The sequence below is a fragment of the Brienomyrus brachyistius genome, unplaced genomic scaffold (assembly GCF_023856365.1).
Source record: "Brienomyrus brachyistius isolate T26 unplaced genomic scaffold, BBRACH_0.4 scaffold57, whole genome shotgun sequence".
NCBI lineage: Eukaryota > Metazoa > Chordata > Actinopteri > Osteoglossiformes > Mormyridae > Brienomyrus > Brienomyrus brachyistius.
In genome coordinates, this window is record NW_026042332.1 from 979,186 (window position 1) to 1,004,361 (window position 25,176).

The 25,176-nt window shown below is 43.2% G+C and overlaps 1 protein-coding gene across 2 annotated transcripts in view; it reads right to left on the reverse strand.

Moving 5' to 3' along the window:
* The window catches only part of LOC125724507 (ephrin type-A receptor 3-like), a 431,178-nt gene that overhangs the window by 18,914 nt on the left and 387,088 nt on the right, over nucleotides 1–25,176 (reverse strand). The window contains exons 6-8 of one of the 2 annotated variants that reach the window (XM_049001233.1): nucleotides 9,372–9,496; nucleotides 8,946–9,108; nucleotides 7,540–7,648 (exon numbers count right to left, since the gene is read on the reverse strand). The exons of the other annotated variant lie outside the window; for it this stretch is intronic. Of the exons in view, the coding sequence (XP_048857190.1) occupies nucleotides 7,540–7,648; nucleotides 8,946–9,108; nucleotides 9,372–9,496 (397 nt within the window). The remainder of the gene's footprint in view (nucleotides 1–7,539; nucleotides 7,649–8,945; nucleotides 9,109–9,371; nucleotides 9,497–25,176) is intronic. 2 annotated transcript variants of the gene reach the window in all.

The window sequence follows — 25,176 nt, forward strand, 5'->3', positions numbered from 1 at the left end:
TTTGACCCTCACAAGCATTTTTTACGTATCCTGTATGGAATGTTCCAGAAAAGCTTTCTGAGTGCACCAGGTCTCTCATATTGTCGGCTGTAGGACTGATGTCATGAGGAACGTGTAACTCTTCACCGTGCCTGAACCTGAACATCAACAGATCCTCCTGAGGTGACCCAAACATCTGAGTGTCCTTCTAACTAAAACCCATTTCAGGAGTACAACAGAAATGCTGCCAAGAAAGTCACACGGCTTCAGTTTCACACAGTGATGCATGAAGGTATCGAGCCTAAAGAAGACGGGGGGCATCTCACTGAAATCCTGCCTACCCAAGTACACAATAAAAGGGGAAGAGGTGTGAGAGACTGAGACAAACTCAAGAAAAGGAACATTTGCTTTCCAAAGAATGAAACTGAGAGCTGACTGTGCAAATGGCTCCCGTGGGTGTTTTAGGCCATAAAGACAGAACGCAGTAGTAGAAAAATGAAGTTTGTGGAATAAAAAAAAACTATAACAGTAACACGCCTTTCACACTTCTGCCCTGACACAAAGCATTTTTTTTAACTGTGTACATTACCAGATGGCACTATTCAATAAACTCAATAAACTAAACTCGAAGCACTAACTGTAATATTTAAACAAAGCATAAATTATAAATTGTAACTCTTACTGGGCAACTTTTAACTTATAGCCAAGGCACCATTTTACAGCACCTAGATTCCCCTTGAAAAAGTCTTAAGCTGTCAAAGCATACCAGTACGACCATTAACACTAACCTGGGTGCGAGATTGATGGGGGGGGGGGGCAGGGGTAGGTGCAAGACACTTAATTAACAAAAAAAAAATTACGAGAAAGAGCTCTAATCACGGTGGGGAGGCTGGATCCTGCATGCAGCCCCGGAGCCCTAACAGGTTCTGCGTCTGGGGGAGAGTGCCGCTGTCGTTTCCTCTCCGTCTCTGCCTCCCTCCCCGTGCAAACTCTGCCAAGGGCCTGGCGGGGGCCGTAGCCGGCCGGCTTTATTAGCCACCAGCCGCGGGCAATTGGGATCGCCGTGTGGTGATCCCCGGGAATGCCATCTGTTTGCCAGGCATGGCTTCGACACCCCTGAGGACATGCTGTTACACTGGGGTTGCGGGATGAGTTTGTGAGACGCAGAATCCCTGGGAGGATGAGAGATGTTCACGGAGTGCACAGGGTACCTGACGATGAAGCTCCTGGCTGAGAGAAGAAGGAGCACACCAGAGGAGAAATGTTCTACTACTGCATTACAAAATAAGTCAGACGTTCCATGCAAAACATCCATTGTTCAAGAAAGTTGTGCAGATTTTTCATAAATAGTAACTCATAATAATTTTGCTGAAGAGACGTCAAAGAATCTCAGGCGTTTTATTTTCTTTTTTTCTTTCTGGGTCTTCAAGGGATCCCCAGGGCTCGAATGACCCGAGGACGGCTCAACAGCTAGGTCCGCTGTTGTGAGATTTCAGACCACAGGTGACACAGGATGAAGGTGAGCAGTGAAGCTCACATATGTAGAGTGTGTGTCCATGCATGACTGAGGAAAGGTGGCTGTTTGTGTGCAGGGCTGACAGAATCATAACCAAATAAGCTGAAGATGAACAACGAACCAGTGCGTATATCAGAGCTACTTACATAAATGGGAAGGATTTCACAAAATCTAAGGTTGTACGGGGCTCAAGTTACGCATCTGCAATTAGACAAGGCAGAAAACGGTCTGGACTGGTGAGGTTGGGCTCAATTTAACCCCACAAGTATAACCTTAGCTCTGAGTACTGCACATTTATGCGTGTTAATGAGAAGGACAGCGCCAGTAAAATCCAGGAAAGCGGGCAATTTTTTAATGGTTAAACGTCTCACTGTCCATTGGCTGTCAGTTATGGTACATAAAGGTCATATGTAAAGCTGTTGTAGGCAATTAAAATTAGTTTTAAAGAAGCATCTGGAGACAGACACTGTGAGCAACTATGGAAGTACAGGAGTTTCAAAATAGGCTGCATTAGCTTATTCCTGCCGTAACTCTGTAAAGCAGAAAACCTGGCGTATACGTATTTACTTAACTGACGCATGTCCAAAGCACTAAATACGTGATCAGGGTCACAGAACAGGTGGGCTTAAGGTCCTCACTCAAGGGCCCAAGAGTGACAAGATTGCTCAGCTTGTTGCGGGATTTGAACCGACAACCTTTGCTAGTGCAGGCATATAGCCCTAATCAACTGAGATACACAATGTCTGCAATTAAAATGTTAAAGAGCTAGCACATAACTTTTCACACAATGACCACGTGAGTCAAAATTCTATTTATTAATTAATTAGCTAATCATTACTAATGAATATTAGCTCAGACTGACAAACTTCATACTGTATGTACTTTTCTAAGGACAAAAGTATTTTGTTAATGACATAATTATCTGTTTTTTTCAACTAGTGTTAGGCAAATATATGCAGCTTCAGTAAAAATCGTCTTCACACAAGATACAATATGATGATTTCCCTCCTTGTGTTCTTCTGGTTTGTGGGAAAAGCTATTTCTCTGAGACTGCTGGACCAAATCACTAACGACCAACACAAACGTATGGTTTAAACCTGCATACTCAGCATGGAAGCTGGAGTAAACCTTTAGGTGAAGTAGATGCCAAAAGGAAAACAGAAAAAGAAGTCTGTAGCAGGAGGAAGACAAGGCTGCTACAGGGGAATGAAGTCTGGCAGGGTGTATTGATAGGGTAGGAGGACAATCATGCTGCTGAAGGAGGACACTGGTGAGGTAGGAAGAGGATCCTACTACTTGTGGAGATGTTGGTGAGATAGGAGGAGGACACTCCTGCTGTCGGAGGAGAACACTGGTGTGGAAGAAGGAGGACACGACTGCAAGAAGAGGTGGACATGGTTGGCCTCTTGTTTGCGCAAACAGTAAGACCTTTTATATTCATCTATGGTTCAATCCAACATTATTTTAAACCGAAAATTATTATTATTATCCCTACATGGGAATTAGTTGGGCCATTTTAAACCACAAATATATTTGCAAATCAAGCAAAGAGCAGAAGCCGGTGTGGGTTATAGGCTCAGCTCCACTCTGCATTGGATACGCAGTCACAGGTGATGGCAGGATCGGTTGGTACAAACAGCGACATTCATTGCTGTTGTAGCTGCATGCTTACAAAGACATAGGAGTCTGTGCAAACATCAGTAGGTACGTGTGCTAAAGGCGACCTTGGGCTTCAGTTATGGCTGAAGGCAGGTGCTTCAAGTGTAAGTCCAGAAAAGGATGCTACAGTTGTTCCTCAGACAAGAACAACACTTTATACTGTAGCATTCGACTGATATCATTTGAAATGAAATTAAAGTGACGTCTGTTACAACAATAAGAGGGGTCACAGTAACCAAAAGGGTGATTACAGTGCGGAGCCATCATTTCTGTCAAGTGTAATTTGTGTCAAGCTCCTTCCTTTAAACGGGATACCAAACAAATCAGGAGGTCTAATTTAACATCCGATAGCTTAAATAATCTTCCCAGTAACACAGAGGTGTTGAAGGGGTAGATTAAACACGAGACAAATGGCTGAAAGCCACAGCAAAAGGATGGATCCTGAGTGTCCTTTTATTTAGGTGGGAGAGGAATTGCACCAGCCACATTAGCTGTGCCACCGTTGGCAGCCATTGATGGGATCAATGTGTCAGTGGGAGATGTGCTCGGCGGGCCTTTGAGCTCCCGTCATTCCCGCGTTGTCCTTGAAAAGAACACCCGACGTAAACAGACCTGCTAATAGCTCTCTGCGTCCTGATGAGATATTATTGACCACTACGGAAAGAGAGCAGCTCGCAGCTAATCCAGTGACTGGACGTCTGTTTAACAGTCACGGAAATCTCTCTGTGTAGGTGAATGAATGTAAATATACAGCACCGGCCACTGAAGACAACGTAATAGACCTTAATCTTACTGAAAAGACAAGCTAGGGAACGTGGGGCAAATCCTGAATTGTAATGTACTGTTTACTCGTCCACCCAAAAACGACCACATATTACTGTTATATGTGTTATATAGAATATGTAAATCATGTATATCCAATATATTTATGCAACTTCTTTGTGGGAGGCACCATGCTTCCAGAAGAAATTCCATTATGGTGGAAGAAAACACAGCACCATTCCAGAATATTCCATACATGATCAAATGGTTTAAGATCTGGCAACTAGGACGAACAAGGAATGTGGTTCATGTTCATAAAACCCACATCAATACCCCGTCAACGGGGAAATTATATTCCCAGCAAGGAAGACCCCCCCCCCACTGGATGCAGGTGATCTCTCAGAAATGGCTTCATATTTAACTGCAAAATATTTAACCCCCCCCCCCCCCCAAAAAAAAAATGTTAAGTGAACTGAAACATACCAAATACCCAGGAACCTGGACCTATCCAATGGTTAGATTAATGACCCTAAGTGTGACAAATTGTTTAAGTAACTCATGAATCACACCAAAGCTTCTGCTTTAGATGTACTGTGCATTTTTCATCTACCTTTTGTTCCTGTTAATTTATTTACAGTGAATTTATTAAACTCTACATAACTGCCTCAAAGCAGTGGATTACATACACATATATGGTACACCACATACTGTATATGGTGACATACCATAGTACACAACTCTATGGACATATTGGCACACGAACTAAAAAAGTTATAATGGAAGATTAATTGCGCTGTTTCATCTACACTTAAACTGTGAGTGAGTCTGCTACAGCACACTGTCAAACAGGCTCTGAAGATTGGTGCTACATTCATACCACTTGCCTTAATGGCACCGTCCACGGCGCTGAAACTGCCCACACTTACATAGCAGTTGAAAAATGTCCCTTTTCTCCTCACGTCTAAATATAATAGACTTAACAGGTCCTGTAAATAACACTTAATGAGCTAGAAGTGCTCACAAAATCCTCCTCAGCATGTACACAATTAGCTTTAGCGGCTTCCAGACATGTGACGTTGCGGCAGAGATACCACAGAGTTGCGCATTCGCACGAACCGCCAACACACCTCAGTCCTGCGGCAGCCCGAATGCGTCGTGCATTGGCACAGTGATGGATGATGGTCTGGAGGCTGGAAGTTCACACGTCATGTTTAACTGCCTATAGAACTTCCTCAGCCTGTCAGAATGGTGTCTGTCACACCATCTCGGTGTGTCTCTCTTGAAAAGGCATCTTTAAAATTGAATTAAATATAAAGATTAGTGTGATAATAATGGTAAAAATTGTTATATTGTAGGATAACAGTCCAGCGGATCAACTCCTGATTTGGGGTCACATGCAAATAGTCCAAACCAATTACCCCCATAAAAATGAGTCTGTAAAGACCAAACACACCGTGAAATTCTCTTCCCAGATAAGCACTCTTCGTGTTCAAGCCTAACAGGACATTCATCCAACCAGCAAGGTAAATGATATTCATTGTGTTTTGTCAAACTACCTCCTGTACTTTTCCAACAGTTTTACTGTACTATTGACAATTTGCACATGCCATAAAGGGCTCTCACCCCCATTGGATCAGCCAGTCCCTGCAGCAATTGGGGTTAAAGGCCTGGCTGGAGGGTCCAATGGTGGGATAACTCTGTTAACTACTGTATGGGATTTGAACTAGCAACCTTTTGATTCCCAACCCCTAGAGCTGCCCCCACAACAAATTATTTAATTTTAGTTTATTACATTTTTGGTCACTGCATAATTTTCCTTATAACTGACAATAAAACAGTAAGTTTTGATGCCTTAATATAATAATATTAAAACATAAGTATTATTTACATTTACATTTACATTTACAGGATTTGGCAGACGCCCTTAGCCAGAGCGACTTACATAAGTGCTTTGAGACTCTGCAATGAATTTCCAATGCTAGCTCAATAAGGACCCAAGCTATGAATACTATCTCTGAGAATTTTTATATTGTATTTTTTATTGTACAGTATTATAAAATAATACTGTACAAATAAACTTTCTATGGGGACTTTTGACTGGCACTATATGTATGACTGTGTGTGTATATACAGTACACACACACACACAGACTGACATATCAGGTACGTAAGTACGTATTCACCTTTAAAAACGATACGTGCGGCAATCGATTGTTGTAAAAGCCTGCACACGTACGTATTTTATGTGCATTTGCACCAATATGACAAGAAATTATTGTGCATTTTAATTTTATGTGTAAATTCGTTATTCATTTACGGTTAAAATGAGGTTAAATGCACGTTAATTTGCGCTGTTACATTAATCGATTGCCGCAAGTATCGCTTTTAAAGGTGAATGCGTACTTGCGTACCAGTTATGTCAATCCCTGTACAGTATATATATCTGTATTATTATGCATAGGTGATGTATATATAACGTTCAAAAAGTACTGATACACAAACAAATAATTGCACCACGTTTTATATTAAAAACCACCAATAAAATTAGCAGCACTATGCATCTTTTGTGTGCATAATTACTAAAGTAAAAACATAGCTAATACCTTATGTAAACCATATCAAACGTGCGTTAACATGAAAAATCTCCGTTGAACTGTCACTGCCTTCCACCATGTTTTCACTGACACAAACAAGCCCACATTGCACGCTACGCCTGCACGCCTGCATCGGGGAGACTATCGTTAGCTTTGCTTGATGCTGATACTGTAAGTATTTAACATTTTCATCGCGAGAAATTTTTCGACGTGGTTTTAATTAGGGCTGCGTGATATCATATTGTGACGTGAGATATCCGCGAGTAATATCACGATATTCATAAAACAAAAAAGGAGAACATTATATATATTATATTATGAACTATAAACAGAACTTAATATCTGCCAGAGTTGGGCATTTCAGGTCCAGAAGTTAGAAATCCAGACCACGATTTTGTTCCTACCAACCAGCTGAAAATTCTGTGACTGTGACTCTTTATGCTCAGCTTGTCGGTAGAAACAAAATCCTGATCTGGATTTACAGCTATTGGACCTGAAATGCCTAATGCTTCCAATAGAGCGTGCCAAATATTGTTGCCGGTTACAGACGCAAAGCAATGCCGACAAATGTAATGTGATTCTTGCGCATGCGCACATTGTGATAATGACGCTGAAACACCGCCCTAATTTTAACGACAATTACAATTTGAAATGGTAATATGTACTAACCATTGGGAGTTTTACCGCGGTTTACTGTGAAACTGGTAACCGTTCCATCCACCCATGTTCTGTAACCGGTTATCATAGTTTGGGTCGTGGAGCGTCCAGAGCCTATCCATGAAGCTATGGGCGCAAGGCAGGGAACAACCCAGGATGGGGCACCAACCCATCACAGGGCACATCATCCCTGATTTGTATGTGCAAAAAAACTTTTTTAATGACAAAAGGATGAAGGTCATCTCTATATAAGCCTTATAAACCATTCAGCCTTATCTGAATAGCACTGTAACTTCTGAGTCTGTGTGGTTTGGTGGACAGAGGAACACACAGACCTTAAAACAGCAGGAAAGATTGCAAGGGACTCCTTACCTTCCAGTGATGAGGAAGAAGAGGGTCAGGATGACGAGCAGGGTGAAGCTCCCCACTGCTGCCGTGACGATGACCAGCACCTGACCCTGATCGGCAGCCATGTTGGAAGCTGATAGGAGATGCAGACACGGTCAATCACGACAGCAAGTGGGCTGTACGGACTGTACGGACCGCACAGCGGATAATGGCAAGAAAAAAATACATGGTGTAAAAGCGAATCACGTGCAAAAATGACTAAAAAACTAAATATTATAGTGGATTTCTTGGGTTCATTGTTCATTATTGCAAAACAAAGAAAAATAAATTTCCATTACAGAGAAATTCCCTCATTTCATCATGCTGCCAAGGTTGGTTGTGCTTTTTATTGAAAAAAGATAGAGAACATTATTCAGAAAAGCATTATCTGAAAAAATTTAAAAAAAATATTTAGGGCTTTTTGCAATAATCGTTATAATAGTTTTGCGTTATTAAAGTGGTTTTATTCATCGCATAAAATTGTAATTTACTCATGATGGTCCGGCTTAATTGGGCCAATTTGATATTCATGATTTGCTGTCTTTTAATGTCTCAAGCCCACTTAAGCACCGATAATTAGAACGCAATATTATTACCAGCCTTTTATATTCATAGGTAATGAATATCAATTTGAAATACAAATGCAGGATTGAATCAAAGATGAATGTTCTGAATTTTAATGCTTTTTCTGACATGAAATATCATGTGTGTGTTGTAAAGATGGATTGAGGTAATTACTGATCTCGCCCGATGAAGAGAAAATGTGGAAGATTTTAACAGAAGATTACAACACAGGAACTTTAACCTGTACTGCAACTTACACGGCTTTTAAAGCTGTTAATTAACAAATCTTGTCAGGTTGGGCTGGGATCGGCTAAAAAGGCCAAGGCTTTAAGATGATAAAGGTTTTTAAGATGCATAAAAGGCTGGGAAAAGACCAAAAGCGTGATAACTATTCAGAGGCCAGCGAGCCATCAAGGAGCTGTGGACGCCTTCCTGGGTGAGATGCGCACATCGCCTACTTAATTAAAACGTCAGTGCATGTGGGGAAAGAAAAAACCACCATGTCTTCCAATGAGGGCAAGTCATTCAAAGGCAAATGTTAGACGGATCATACTACTGTTCGCTCTGTGAATAAATAGCACAGATTTACCTCTTTAAATGAAACAGCAAGGTTAATAACAAACATTATCTTAAGTGTCGTTCAGCAGCAGTGACATTTCAGCTTTAGGTGTCATTCCTACTTTGCAAAGGCAGGACATTGGTGGGGTAGAGCTCAGAGCTGGGCAATAAGCAGTTAAGCTGAGATATATAGAGCTGGTCAGCTAAGCAGGCTGAAGAGCCGGTAGCTACAGTTCAGGTGTCCGGATGACAGTAGGCGGGGGACTTACTGTCCTCTCCTGTTTCGTACTCGAACTTGGGGCTGTAGGTGGTGTAGCCGGCCGTGGTGCGGGCGCGAATGAGAAAGACGTAGTTGGTCGAGGGCTTGAGGCCAGTGATGATGACGCTGGGAGCCTTGGAGCGTGTGGAGGAGTAACTTAACTGTTCGTTCTCCTGCAGGATGTACCGGAGCAGAGCACAAACACTCTGAATACACGAGGGGGGCGGGGGCTCCTTCTCACACTCATACAGGCACCCACTCAGCACACGACTCTCTGAGACGCTACAGCCAGAAGGGGTTCATATTTCACACCTAGGAAGAATATTTGTCAAGACATTCAGGCAAGAGCTCATGAAGCTCTAGCAGGTAATTTAACTGGCCAATGACACAAGACTCCTGGGTGATCCTATGCAGAGGCGTGAACTGCGACTCTTACCTTCTCATAGTACTTGATCTCGTAATCCAGCACAGCTAACGGCGGCTGTTCCAGCTCCTGCCAGGAGAGGGCGATGCTGTTCTGAGAAGCCCAGTCCTTCTTGACTGTCCCTATCAGCGAGGGCCCTGCAAGGCACAGCACGGATCAGCGCAGGGTCAGGCTATGGGGGAAGGCCCCCCAGCCGGCTGCTCTAACACCAGCAGCAGCTCTCATTAGCAGTGAGGAGAGCGAATGGTGCACTGCACCCTGAGCCTGGGAAAGCAGGAAAGTGGCCTTTTAACAAGGGTCACAGATGCCAAGTACTTTCCTGGAGAAGAAGCCCAGCCAGGTTGTCCTTAGAGCTCCCCACTCTGCAGGAAACATGCTTGTCAGTGGTACCTGTAAACACTCCCACATCTGGGGTACCCAATGGGGGGACTCCGTCTGACTGGCAATGCAGGGCCAGGCAGTCATAACTGTCCAAACTGAATCATTCCTGCCGTCTGTCTTTCCTGGTCTATGTGTGCATCGGAGTGTTTTATTCTCGTCTCCATAGTAATGCCAAACCAAAGCCCTTCCGCCCCAAACACAGGGACCATGCAGCGTATTGTCCCTCCGCTCCATCCCATCTACCCCCCTTGTCCATTCCTGAAAAGGCAAAATCAAGGCCATAATTCTAATATTTACTGGGGGGGACACGTTGCCCCCAATATTCAGATGTGCTCACAATGTCCCCCCCTCCCAATATATATTATAATTACGGCCTTGCCCCCCCTGGTGTTTATTCCATGGCCACGGCCTTGGGAAAAATATAGAGATCCAGTCACATGTAAATTCATTGTGGTAGGTAGTTCAGTTCAACAATCTTTCACAGATTTATGTCTAAGAAAACTTAACAAAATTTTTTTATGCGTTTCAGTTAGCAGCTTAAACCATTCCTAATAAAAATGTTCTTTCCAATACAGCTTTTTTTCTTACACAGACAATGAACTAGGAATAAATGTGAACTGGGAAATAATAAGACTTTAAAAAGGAGGATTTTACTTTCTTAAGCCTATTTAAAGATTTTTTCTTCCACAGGAATAGAAATTGCCCATATGCTTAAACTTCAATTATAAACATAATAAACCTGTTATGTTGTTTAAAAACCCATTTTTAGGATGCATTCGGCAGTTTAACCACTATGAATAATAATATTTAGCTTAAAGGAGGCATCTGAGATTAGACTTGTATAGACACTTTACAAGCATAGAACCTTTACATTTTCTAAATGTCTGGTGACACGCAATCTTTTTTTTTCATTTTATGATAACAAAATTCTACACCGACCTTGGATTCCCAGTTATTATTCATAGCAAAAGAGGTGGCAAATATTTAACTTGGGAGATTAAATTTGTATAAATCACATTAGCAGCACTGATTGAATTTCTGTTAGGTAAATATCCACCCCACGTACACTACAGTGGCCACTAGGTGATAACGTCTGCTTGGGTATATTAATATCCCATTAGGTGTATAATTGCAGGTATTAGGCAGGGAGTGTTCAACGGGCATTATGAATTCAGAGGTTTTTAGAGAATGTCACACAGAAGCAATGCTGCTTTTTCATTGTCAAAACTCCAGGTCCTTCCGTTCCGTGGAGAAGCTCCATATTCATGGCCCTCTGAGCAGCCTGATTCCTAAATCAATAGGAGAGTAACAAATAGCAAAATAAGCTCTGCACACAGCACATGCCATGTATTTAAAGTATGTTTGAGATCCAAGATGAATTAGGTTTTAAAATCTTTGAAATCTTCAGATACCCGGTACGACAGAAAAAAGGTTTTTTCCTCAGTCATCTCTCTCTCTCCCACGCACAGGAACGTCCCAGTGCGGCTGCGACCTGTGATGCTCTCAGGCCCCCTCGCACTGCGGTGAGACGGCCGACAGCCTGCCGCAGACCCCCCAGCCCTCCACGCGTCTCCCCAAAGACGGGCTCTCAGCTGAGGCCAGCTGAGCGGCCTGCTGCAGACACACATGGGCGGCCCCCGGACCCCCTGTGACCTACAGCTTAGCTGCTGCAGCATAACAGCCGGACTGATGTTTAAAGGGCACGGGGGTCCCGGGCTTCATCTCCACGGGTAAACAATCACCATTTGCTCTGACTCATACAGAGAATATAACACATTCATTTACATTACAGCACATAATCAATGTATAAGCAAAAACGCTAACATGCTGAGAATGCTGTGTACTTTATGCACTAGTCTCATTGCAAGTTTATTTATTTGGGGGGGGGGGGTAATTCGGTCTCAAATTTTACTGTGACGTTTTTGAAAATGATTCATGAAATATGGTTAAATAAAAGATTTACTTTATCGGGCACAAAGTTACATTGGGCAATCTTCAGGATGGGGTCGGAATTCTGTAATGAAATTGCAACTGCAAAAAGCACTGCAGATTTTGGGCTGTAAGCATCCACAAATAGCTGCACGTTATCAAGCACCCCCGGCAGACGGCCAAATGCTTACTTTTCCAATAATTGTGTACAGTGAAAATATTTTCTGGCCTTTGAAGAACTAGAGATTTTGGGCTGCTGGGGTACATGCTGACTGCAGGAGGGCCGAAATGGCCACTGCGAAGCTGGCGGGGGAGAGACAGAGAGATAGTGTGCGTTGCTGTGTGTTCTGGAGGCAAGCAGGGGGTTGCTAGGGCTGGGAATTTTACCCCCCCCCCCCCAAATGTACATACACTAATTAGTTTTAAACAGTGTGCTCTCATTCATTTTCATTAAAACTGTCCCCCATCCCCCCACCCCACCCCCCAGGTAAAGGCTTAGACGCCCTTTTCATAAATATCCATTAGGGTGCAGGGTTTTTGAATCACCTTTTGGGACCATCAGGCAGTAAGTGGAACCTTTGCTTCATCTTCTTAAACATAAAAATATGTCCCTTTTTTTTCTTGGGGCGGGGGGGGGGGGGGCTCCCACTTTAATCCTTTTTGTGTGAAAGTTTGGAGGACTAGCCTGTGAGAAGCCTGTGATCACAGTGACGGGGGTGAAATCTCCCCAAAATGTGACACTTATCTCAGGCTGATTACCCTTCGTATGAACCGCTAGCATTTGAGGGGCCTCTAACCGTTTGCTGACCTCACAGTAACATACGACATCACTGGAGTCTATCAATACACCAAAGATCTGAATGAGGTCTTGGGCCATTTTAGACCTTAAAATCAGTCGGGGTGGAAGAATAATTTTAGCCAATGTTACAGTACAGAAAGAGAAAAACTATACATGTTGCACGACTTTCTGCTGTACGGACTGTGATGTACATAATAACTGGGATTTTTGTAAACGTTTGTAAAAAGGGCTAGAAAAAAATCCACCTTTTTGTGATGCAACACCAAAAAAATGAGAAAAATCCAACCCTTCATTGAAATAAATTTAATCATAGAAAAAGAAATCCGTCATCAAGAAATGATATTTTTTAACAAAAACACATGTGCCACAATTATTGGCACCCCTGCAAATTATAGTGAACACAATGTAACCGAAGCATGTTTCCCCTGTAAATTGTACATCTTTGAGTTGATTGGAGTGAAAAGGAACCTTAAAGCTGTCATCCATGACTTCCTGATTAACTGGGGTACAAACATGAGGTGACACAGAGCCCAAATTCCCTTAGTCATCCATCAACATGGCAAAGAAAACAAAACACACAACCAAAATGAGGGAGAAATGTGTTGACCTTCATAAGTCAGGGAATGGGTATTAAAAAATAGCTACCCACCTGAAAATGTCCATTTCTACTATTTGGACAATAATAAAAAAGTGGACATCAACTGGAACTGTTACAAAGCTGCTTGGAAGAGGAACCAAGCTTATTTTGCCCCCCAAGTACAGTGAGGAGGATCATAAGAAAGGCAAAAAATCCCAATAGATCACAGTTGGTGAATTAGAAGACCAAGTAAAATCTTGGGATTACCACGTCTCCAAAGCCACCATCTGATGGCACCTTCATGCTAACATTATTTGGAAGGTGTGCCAGAAAGAAGCCTTGTCTGTCAGTTAACCACAAACGTAAGTGCCTGGAGTTTGTGAAACGCTACTACAACTTTGACAGGAACCAAATTCAATGGTCTTATGAAATGCAAATGGAAATTTTTGGCAATAAAATTTCAAGGTGGGTTTGGTGTAAAATGGAGGATGGCTGTAGTAAAAAGAACCTTATCTCAACTGTAAACTATGGTGGAGAGACTGTGATGTTGTGGGTCTGTTTTTCCTCCAAATCACCTGGAAACCTTGTTAGGGTACATGGCATTATGGACTCCATGAAATACCAGGACATTTTAAATCAAACTTTAACTGCCTCTGCCAGGAAACTAAAACTGAGCCATCACTGGATCTTCCAGTAGGACGGTCCTCCTAAGCAATATGTCCAAATCAACACAAAAATGCTTAGCTGACCGCAGAATCAAGCTTCTGCCTTTGCCATCTCAGTCCCCTGACCTGAACCGCACAGAAAACCTGTGGGCTGAGCTGAAGAGGAGAGAGCACAAGACAGGGCCTAGGACTCTTCTCTTAGAGGAATGGTCTCAGATGCCCTGCTCTGTATTCTCCAGCCTTATAAAATGTTATAGGACTCAGTGCTGTTATACTGGCAAAGGGAGGTTGTACATATTAAATGCTGTGGTGCCAATAATTGTAGCACATATGGTTTTGTTGAACTAATTATTTCTTGATGAAGGATTTGCTTTTCTTTGATTAAATTTACTTCAATGAAACATTGAATTTTAATAATAATACTGTAATTGTGGAGGGCACTGTGTGTGTGTGTATATATATATATATATATATACACACACACAAACACACACACACACTTAGTAGGAAGCATTGCTTGTTGCCCCTGACCTATGCCCCCAACTATCCCCTTCCTGGATGTCTCATTCCAGAATCTTCCTTCAAGCTGTGGTGGTTATTCTCAGGCAAAAAACATGGCAGTACGGGTGGGACGAGTAAGTTCTCTGGATTCCAACGATATGCGATTCATGTCCGTGTGTTACACCTTTCCAAAATTACGAGTCTGAGATTAAAAGATGCAAAAATCAACTCTTTTGACATTTGTCGGGTTCTGAGTGTTAAAGCAGCTTGACGTTTATCCTCACCAGTTCCAGCTGTATTTGTATAATTAATGTGAGAATATCTTCAAAAATATTACAAGAAAATGAGTGGAAATAAGGGTAAAACTTTGTGTAGTGTAGTATAGGCAATCCCTGGCTGCACTTGTTTTCATAGGTTAAACCACAAATTTGACCTCACTATCTCCCATGAAATATTTTTACAACTTGCCCACTGATCCTGACGTGTTACATGGGTACTATTTTTTACAAACATCTTTGCACTATAGTAAGGATAAATCCTTTATTTGTCATTCGCACAAGTACAGGTACATTGGAATTCTTCTCTTTGCCACATCTTGCTCTCCATAGCTTGGGAGGCACAGCTCAGGGTCAGCTAGCATGCAGCACCTCCAGAGCTGGGGGTTAAGGACCTTGCTCTAGGGCCCATGGACATGTGACTGTTCTGCCACGGCTGGGGCTTGAACTAGTGATCTTCTGATCAGGGGCACAGGGACTGAGTGGCCACTGAGCCAATCACCACGCTCAGGTGTATAGTAGTTTGGGTATATAGTGGTTTGGGTATATAGTGGTTTGGGTACAGTATATAGTGGTTTATTCTTTCATTATAAACACAGCCTTACATTCTTTAAATCCCGCGAGATAAACACATACCAACAGACAATGACAAAAGATTTGAAACCAAACATATGTTATGTCTCATAATTCACACACAACAGAAGAAGCCTGGGAAATGCATTACTGCAGCACCACATAGAAAGCAGCAGATCTGCTCCGAAAGCGATAGCTTCTACTTTGCTTTTGAGTGACAGCTTTCCAAAGCTGCTCAGCCTGTCAAACTGAACCCAGTCAAAAACATTCACCAGAAAGAGCCGGGGTAGCAGCCGGGGCACTCTGAGTCACCGAATCCTCACTTAACGCTCCGAAACATATGGCAGAAACCACAGCCGACTACAGACTGTAAATGAATGAGCACAAAAGGAGAGACCCTTTCAGTAACCTTTCCCAGCTACTGTCATGTGGCAGGTAATCCATTTAAAAAACACAGACCTGTTCTGCTCTCCAGAAAAGCTCCGTATTATACAGGGTATTACCCTCCAGAAACTAGTGACACCATTCCGGTCACCTCCAAGCCACTTAGTATACAACACCTATGATACTCTATGGCATACGAAAGTGTACAGGCTGTGCATCAATTAATATTCCCAGTATCTAGATTAAAGGATTTCCACAAGACCGCTATAGTAACTCCTCAGTGTCAGTGCAGTGACATCAGTTACCAGAGCACTGGCATTATCGACATAACTGTGAATCACTCCATCCTTTAAGTAATAGATTCCACCCAAGGAATGTGGCTCTACCGCTGTGGCATCCAATTAAGCCTGTAAATCATTTGAAAATATAATTTTCTGTAGCTTCTTCTGTGTATGATCCAATGTAGCTCACCACAGTGACATCGTAACAGAGGTCAGCGATACAGCACAGAATACTGTTTCAGTGAAAGCAGACAGGACACCGTAAAAGCCATTCACGATTCACAGAAATGAAATATCCATACAGGAAGAAACAAAGAGCCTGATATGACAGAAAAAAATATGTTTCATAATAAAAGGTCTGATAACTGCAGAACATTGAGTTATATAAATGTTGAACTTTTTCAATATATATTCAATATATACTCAGTGGCCACTTGATTAGAGTACAATGGCAATGCTTTAGTCATCCGTGTGGGAAAATTGGGTGGTTTGACATAGCCCATCTCGTATATGAGAGACACAGACACACATTTACATATAGGCGAGGGAACGTTTTGGGGTCAGAGCACAGGGTCAGCCAGCGTCTGTCACCCATGGCAGTTAAAGGCCCTGCTCAATGGTAACCTTCCAGGCACGTGCTCACATACTTACCCCATTGAACTAGTCCTGAAGAGATGAACATTTCTGCCTCCAGAAGTGCTTCAAAGGCAGCTTTTCTGCACCCTGCTGTACTGAGCTGATGCTCTCATACTTGTGGCTTTCTGTGTCAGCTACCTACTCTCCTCTTGAACTTTTCCATTGACAAAGTGTTTTCAACCACAAAACTGTCATTGACTAGATGCTTTTTGTTCATCACCTCATTCCCTGTAAACTCTAGGTAATTTACTGGAGTGTTGTAACTCTCGTACTAAATGATATGTTCTAAGACTGACCTGGATGAAAGGACATGCAGCTCTGGGTGGCACAGTGGCTGAGAGGTTCGAGTGGGCTTATGCCAGCAGGTTTCTGGGCCATGCATGCAAAGTTCACGCATTCCTCCTGTGTTGGTCGGTTACTCTGGTGCCCAATTACTGACTAAAGGACCTTAGAGTGAACCGGTGCCCTGTGACAGACTGGAATCCTGCCCAGCTCACACACCCTCGTGCCTGGTACTTTATGAGACCGGCCCCAGGGCAAACATGACCCCGCACTGGATGAGGGGTCAATATAAGTATGGAGAGACATATTGTACTTTTCATAACATCGACATAACAGCAGCTTTCAGGATTATGCTAACTGGTGTGGAGTTTCAGTTTCTGGAAAGAATATGGTGCATCTACCTGTCTGTCTGTCTGCCTGTCTGTCTGTCTGTCATTCTGTCTGCCTGCCTGTCTGTTTGCCTGTCTGTCTACCTGTCTGTCTGTCTGTCTGTCTGCCTGCCTGTTTGCCTGTCTGTCTACCTGTCTGTCTGTCATTCTGTCTGCCTGCCTGTCTGTCTGTCTGTCTACCTGTCTGTCTGTCTGTCTGTCATTCTGTCTGCCTGCCTGTCTGCCTGTCTGTCTACCTGTCTGTCATTCTGTCTCCCTGCCTGTCTACCTGTCTGTCTGTCATTTTGTCTGCCTGCCTGTCTGTCTACCTGCCTGTCTGTCTGTCTGTTTACCTGCCTGTCTACTTGTCTGTCTGTCTGTCTGCCTGTTTGTCTGTCTGTCTGTCTATTTTGATTGTCTGTTACTTCTTGATGGTTTAAATGTTGTTGATGAGGGCAGAGTTTGGTCTGGTGGACTATAAAATCCAGAGAAAATTGTATGGGCTGATTGTCTAACCCCACTTTACATAGTTATATGCTAGCAATAAATAAATAAACAAACAAATAAATAAGTCAATAAAGGAATCACCTTCCTAAATAGGAAGGAAAGCTGTAACCATAGATCAGTGTCCTTTGTGGGTGCAGGTTGGGCTCACCCACTCTACAGGCGACATGGGGGGTGATCGTCTAGGACAGCAATGCATTAGGGGGCACAAAAGAGCAAGTGACAAAAATCAGAGGAAATACCTCAGGGTTACATTTACTTTCTTTTTCTTACTTTTCTTGTGAAACAGACACTAGTTAGCAGTCAGATACCACATATAACTCAAAATGGCTTTAATATAAATAAACTGAGGAGAGGGGGAGGCACTCAGCAGACCCTGGATGTGACCAAAATCAACACATTACTAGGAGGGGCTACACTATGAAGACCAGGAACACCAAGGCGGGGCCGGGGGGGGGGGGGGGCATGCGGGAAATATCACATTTCTGTAATCTGTGCTTACAGGGGACTGAAGAAGTACCTACACTACAATGGATGGTGAATGTTTTCTCAGCATTTATGACTCTCTAATCCAGTCACATTGCTGTTTAACAACCCAACATGACAATCAGTATGACTGAATAAGAATTGCACAAATAATAGGGGTGAGACAGACATCGGACACAAGAATGTGGTACAAATAATGTGTTCCATTCAAAGCTTATAGTCATCCAATCATTACTCACACATATCTGTGACTGTCCTCAGCGTATCTGTTTTCTGATTGGATTTCAGGGAAGTAGCAATGCTCATTGGTCTGCTACACGCACTGTCCCTCCCACATGACCCCTATGACAGTCTGTTTTACAAAGCAGGATTTCCTGTTTAGCCACTTAACCTGCTGGATTTAAAGTTTGGTCTAAATGCAAGTGGACAAAGATGAGGTCAATTTAAACTGGGGGACCTTAAATACCAGTAATAAATCAAGCTTCATGATACAGGCCACTGCATATTTCCTGTGCCTGTCACCAGTCACTTGTGCACATGAGGAGCTTTCCAAACATCCTTGCATCTTTTTAGTGTTTGACCTGCATTGCATGCGAATCGACTGCATTACACGTGTAAACACTCTCCTGTTGTGTGTGATATCGTGGGTTTCTTATGCTTAGGTGGCTTGTGTGCCCTGCCTAGATGCATGTTTACTTAGATGTATGTTTGCTTTGTGTAGTTCTGTTTACTTCTGTGCACTTTAAACGTTTTCTGCTATTTAACACACTTATACTTAATTGGCATTTGGCAGGCAATGTTGCTCTCCCATACACACACACACACACGGACGGACACACATGTAGGGTATACCTATCTTTATGGGGCCCACTGCACCACCATGCTGCCCCCTATTTTAAATATATTTTGTAAAAGTAAATAAAAAGCAAAATCATCCTCTCCACCCATACAGGAAAATATCATGGTTCTTAAATAGGTACATATGATGATGGCCCCTTTCATATACGACTCATACAGGTATGATATGTGATCTTATATGATAGTGGTGGTCACATTTACATATGACTACATATAGATTATATATTTATTACAGTACTAGTGCAACATACTAATCTTACGTGGTCAACATAAAACAAATAAGAGTCATACAGGTATGTATTCTTACAAGCCTTATTCATATGGGAATAACCACAAAATTTTCCGGATCAAACCATACCCACATCTGATACTGTAATTTACCCTGACAATCTGGATACACATTCAGATAATTTAGTTGATTGAACAGATACAAATACAGATAGTCCTGTATTCACCTACCTCTAATAAATATCTATTCATAATTACAATACTCAGTAATCATAAACGCACACTTTGCCTGTACTTGCTGTGAATGAGAACAGAGCCACTGGGACCCATCTCAAGCGTACATGGACTGCATCTGCTATGTAAATGTGCAATGTGGATTATTGCATCACAGCATAAAAATGGTTTGATGTTAATGATAAGAAACGTAAAAAGTCTGCCAGAGAGTGAAGTGAGCCCAGGTAACCGCAGTGCCTGCAGCTGCACTGTCCCAGCACGCCGACGTCCTTGAGCATCCAGGCGCCAGCAGCTTCCAGCAGCTTCCAGCAGACATGTCCAGCTGACAGCGAGAGGCTGCAGAGCCGTGCAGGGGGCCTGCCAGTGCTCACCAGCTGATTAAGCCCATCCATCAAGGAACAGGGTGGGACCAGAGAAGACCCAAAGTAAGCATGGCTGCCAGTTCTCACTATGCATTGCGATTAGTCCTGGATGTAGATTCAGAAGCAGCCGAAGGCCTGAACTCTCCCATTGAGATCAGAGTTCTGTAGCAGGCTGCTCAGACCTTGTTATCTATACATAGTCATTGGGAAAATGCAAGAAGGTATTATTGGCATTATGGCTTGATGCTGTAATCATCACTGGTTTCCCAGCTTGCTTCAAAAAACATAAATGTGCTCTCTGTAACACAGAGAAGATCGGAATCATGGCAACATCCAGATATAGGCTCAGTTCCTCACCTCTACTGCAAGTCTGCATCCTAAGGGCTTCATTAAAAAGACCTTATAGATGTGTGTGATCTGCTGTGTCACAGAAAGGTCACAATACAGACCAGCTCAAAATTACGGCAGGATGGAGGAAGATCGTGCACAAACGCCTAATTTTTTACAATAAGCCATAAACCAGAATTGATTCTGCCTTCTGCTTCCAAAAGAAACACAATAAATCATTTTCTTTATTAATGGAAGTGTGTGTGTTTTTTTTAAGTAAAAGGACTGTTTGTCTTGATGTGTTAAAAATACATCCACACACTGTTCAGTGCTTAGGCTTTATGTTCACTCAAAGCTTAATTTTAGCCTCGGCGAGGGCCACTCCAGCAGCCAGGAGAGGAGCCTCCTGGGACCCGCATGGAAATATCTCCTCCAAGCTTTTACATTTCAAGTTAATGGAACAAAAGAATGCGGCAGCTTTAAAATGTAACCTTTTTACTTTTTTTCCCTATACCTGTACTTGCAGTGAATACGAAGAGCACGCGCAGTGAGGGCCACTGCGATCCGTCTGAAGCATCACCTCATCAAATTCTAGAGATGCACTCCGTGATCTACGGCCGACTCGTCGCATGCATCACGGCTGTGACTCTGCAGTGGCCCTTTTTCCGTTACACGAGCAATAAAAAAAAAAAAGATCTGCGTTTAACACAACAAAAGTAGAGAGCAAATCAGAACATAATTTCAGAAGTGCACTTATCGGCCTTTCTCAATACAAATGACGGACACTTGATTGACATGGATATCACAAACAGATACAGATAGACAGAGATAAGGATTCGGTGAGACGTCTCTCAACATCTCATAAAGACTAAAGACGCGAATTCTGATGTGGGAGCCTTAAAATAAGATGTCATTAGATGAAATGAATATTCTTCAGAATGCAGGGTCTGCAGATGTAACGCTTATAGATCCTCTCACTGTGAAAACAGCTAATGGTCTGCTTTCACCCAGCCCTTTAAACCCGAACTGTGTATACATCCAGTTTTACAAAGATTTCAACAGTGCTTCTGTGTGCCTGGAGCATATCCCAGAAAAGCACAGGGCATGGAATTACCCCAGGCAGGATCCTGGTCAATTACAGGACACGCAGACACACACAATTCAGGCCAATGCACCAACCCTGCAAGGACAAGGGAGGAAGTGGAAGTGAACTGTGAGTTTGTGAGCCCACACAAACCTGCACACCTCCCAGCACACAATGCAGGAATCGTACCCACAGCCTCGCCCCCTGTCTGTTCACGCCTTTGGAAATTTGTGATAGTGTTTCTGCTGCACCCTTGAAACAGCCACACACTGTCTTTTCTGTCCAAAAAGATCTGGACAGCCGCTATCATTTCTCCAGAGATGCCCTCCCCTGTTCAGAGCAGAGCACTGGGAGCTGCACTTAAGACAGAGAGGCGAAGGCACACGGTGACTGGAAAAGGCTGGGGAACTATCCGGCCTATCTGGAGGGGAAGAAATCCGGCCTATCTGGAGGAGAAGAAATCCGGCCTATCTGGAGGGGAAGAAATCCGGCCTATCTGGAGGGGAATTCAGGAGATTCTCAGTGCTCTGCAGCACGCTGGGATCCCTTCCAAGCCAGTCACTCACGTGACTGTTTTAATGCTGAAACGGAACAGTGTGAAGCTTGTGGGGACTCGAGGGAACAAAACACAAAAATAAAAAGCCAGAGCATTTAACCCCGCCCCCATTTACATAGTGACATATCATCGGGATCTTCGTAGCGACTGTCACCTCCATTTAATTAGCATCCCATTTCTTGTGCTCTGAGCTGCCTCTATAATTGTAGGACCATGATAACATTTTAGATCCAGTCATGTGCAAACAACGGAAAGAATGCCGTAACATCCCGACGGAGATTAATTTGATGGTTCTCAAAAAGCGTACGCATTATCATTGAGCTTAAATAGGGCAAAACCCCTTTGGATGTATTTGGTGCACTCCCTGAGAATACACATTTACTGGCTTTTACTGTGTACTTCTCATTAAGAGGTGACTCCGGAGTGCTATCGCAATTGGTGGAGGAAATAGATCATGCGAAACACAGCCAACATTACTCTAACGGTCTACATGTTCGTGAGGGTACTAATCACTCTGGCCTGAAGTCTTTATAAAGCCCCTCATTTTGCTTCCATGAGTTGTTCTCTCCCCCCCGAATTTGCCTGCATATGCTAGCTAGGTATGTTACAATTTCAATTTATAGCAGAAGCTTTTATCCAAAGCGACATACGATTGATAGTAGGGTCAGGCAGTCCTTGGAGCAATTGGGGTTAAGGGCCTTGTTCAAGGGCTCGTCGATGAAATCACTCTGCCAGCCCTGGGATTTTTGGATCACAAGAAAAATGTCTTAGCCTGCTGAGCTCCACATTGCCCCCTGTGGATGTTAAGTGAAAGCAACACAAAGTGCTTTCCCAAGTAGACGCGGCAGAAACAATCACAGTTCCAGCCAGGCCTCTGCTAAACACAGTGCCACACTGCTACCACGGCGATGCCGCTGTGGCCCCCGTCGAGGGTGACCTCCAGATGGCCAGCGACAGGCCCTGGCCCCCAGCCATGCCTCAGAAAGCTCGTTCAATCAGGGGTGGGCTGAGGAGACCTCGCCTTTCTGCCATGCCGAATCAAGCCCTCTCACTTCCTCATCAGCTTTACGAGACGGCCCTCCGAGGCGGATGGCGGGCCCCGAGCTCGGCCCTTGGCTCGAGAACCAATGTCCAGCGTCTGGAACAGCCGGTGCTCCTCTCGCCGTGGGGGGGGGATAGGTGAAATGCTGAGAAAAGAGAGCGTGTGCAAGGGCCAAAGGGCTACAGGAGCAACAGATGGTGAAGAGCACTCCACGCCGGCATGCCGGCCCCTCCGCCCTCCTCCCCACCGGCCCAGGGGACGCGGGGGCATGCCGACCGGATGTCTCGCTGTCACAGCGCTATCCCGGGGGGCACTCTTCTCCACATTCAGCAGATCACGTTACGCCGATTCGTCCCTGATGAATATCACTGCATAACAAGCTCATGACTGGAATTAGTGTGCAGTAATTTAAGAGAATTACCAAAAGTTAACACTACACCACCATGCTTTAGGATAAATGCTCTGCACATCATTACAAGCACCAGTGTTTATTATAAGATGTCGTTACAAATTGAATCACTGCATTGAAAAAGAGTCAAGGTCGCCATTTGCTACAATTGTGAAACATTTCAAATAATTATACAACAGTAACTATTAGTGTCCTGTGGCCTACACACACTGCTACAGTCAGGCTACATCAGATCTGTAGGATTAAAAGGACTAGCGAATTTTAAAACACCAAAGTATGTAAAGAAAAATCTAGACCCACAGTTCCGAAAAAGAGTGAGGTTCAAATCTGTTGCGTTGCCTGCATACATCTTAGCATACTGTGGCATCAGCAGTAAAGTCAGTAAATCCATTGTATCGTACACAGGGACGCATCGCTAATGCTACGTATGCAAGCTATCACCTGAGGTCAAACTTCAGTATATTATACACATGGGGAATTCTGAGGGTAAACCTCAAAGGTAATAAACTCCATATGGTTTTTATATGCAATTTCTAAATGATGAGCAGTAAGTAATTAAATGATTAATCTCAATTAATTTCTTAGTTTGAACACCTAATGTCTAATTTAATAATGAAAAAAAAACCATTTCATCCTGATATGTAGCCATTAGCCACGAACCATAACAATCAATCATTTTGCACAGGACAGGGTGTGGGTCACACTAATCTCAATGACAAAATTGTGACAATGCCATTTTGCATGCCAAAAGAGGGAATTTATGATTTAAGGTGGCTATTAAAGCTCTCACTTGAGTAACAAAAAGGTAGGGGAACCAAACCCAAGTAATTAGACCTGCGTATCGTTGGAAGGGCTTTTTTTGAGGAACGTGGAATTAAAGGCTACCAAAAACCTGCAAAACTGCTTTGGAGAAAAAAACCATTACAGTACAACAGATATAAAGCTAAAGCACAAATTTGACAGAAATACTTCCACAAATCCAGCCAGCCAGTCATCAGTCTGTCCATCAACCGCTTTTTGGAGGGTCCTTAAAGACCTCCTCATGCAGGGTAGGGCGCACGGCTGGGAAACACCATGCATTCAGTGCCAGCCATCACAGGGCACACACATACAGAATTGCAATATTTGGAAAAAGCAAGAAAATGAGTATATTCAATGCAGGACTTTCTTTGTTCCATCCACTTCCATCAGGCTAATCTCATTCTCACTTCATTCCTTCCTAATCAGCACCTGCTATTCCCTCTGGAGATGGCTGACCCCAACATACTCTCACTTTTTCTTGAGTAGGTTGTATAATCTCAGTGTGGAATGTCCCAAGGCAAAGCTGCAATGTTTTCACTCTGAATCTCGATCTCAAATGAAGGAAGTAGAGATCTTTAGGGTATGTTCACGAGTGCTATTCTAGTCCCAAAAAGTTATAGAGTGCGTAAGCTCCATTGATATGATAATGATAAACTTTAGATACTCGGGTTTTAACGTCGGAGTATGGTTGGGGTTCGAGTCCCCAGGGCCTGCTAAAGCACCAGCAATGCTACTGAGGCTTGATGTCAAAGGAGAGCTTAGTTCCTTGCTTAAAATTCACAAGCTTCATGGGCCAGTGTGATGATTTTACCGAGCAGTATTACTTAAACTGCAAGACTAATGCAGCATTAAGTTACGTGTGTTCTGAAGGACAAGATTACAAGCTCACATGGCAATGAGGCAATGTGGAGTTTCACATCCCAACTGCCTGAGTCTAGTCCTTGACTGACCCATTCAATCTGTCTACCTAAACACGGTATTTGGCCAACATATGTGCTGAAACAGGAGCTTATCAATCATTGGCTGAAGTGCAATGAGAAAACCTGCAGATCTGCTGGCCAACGAGCAGTTCACCATCTGGTTCTCAAAGTTAGCCGCAAATGTGCACATCCCAAAAAATGCTAGAAGGCAGAAAGTGAAAAAAAAGTCATTGTAGTGACCTTAAATGTAAATTAGGGGTTGATGCCCCCATTTAAACCCACACATGTTTAATCATGCAGAACTAAGGTTCTAGAAGGGGAGGCAGGTGGTCCACAACAGTGGATAAGGCAATAT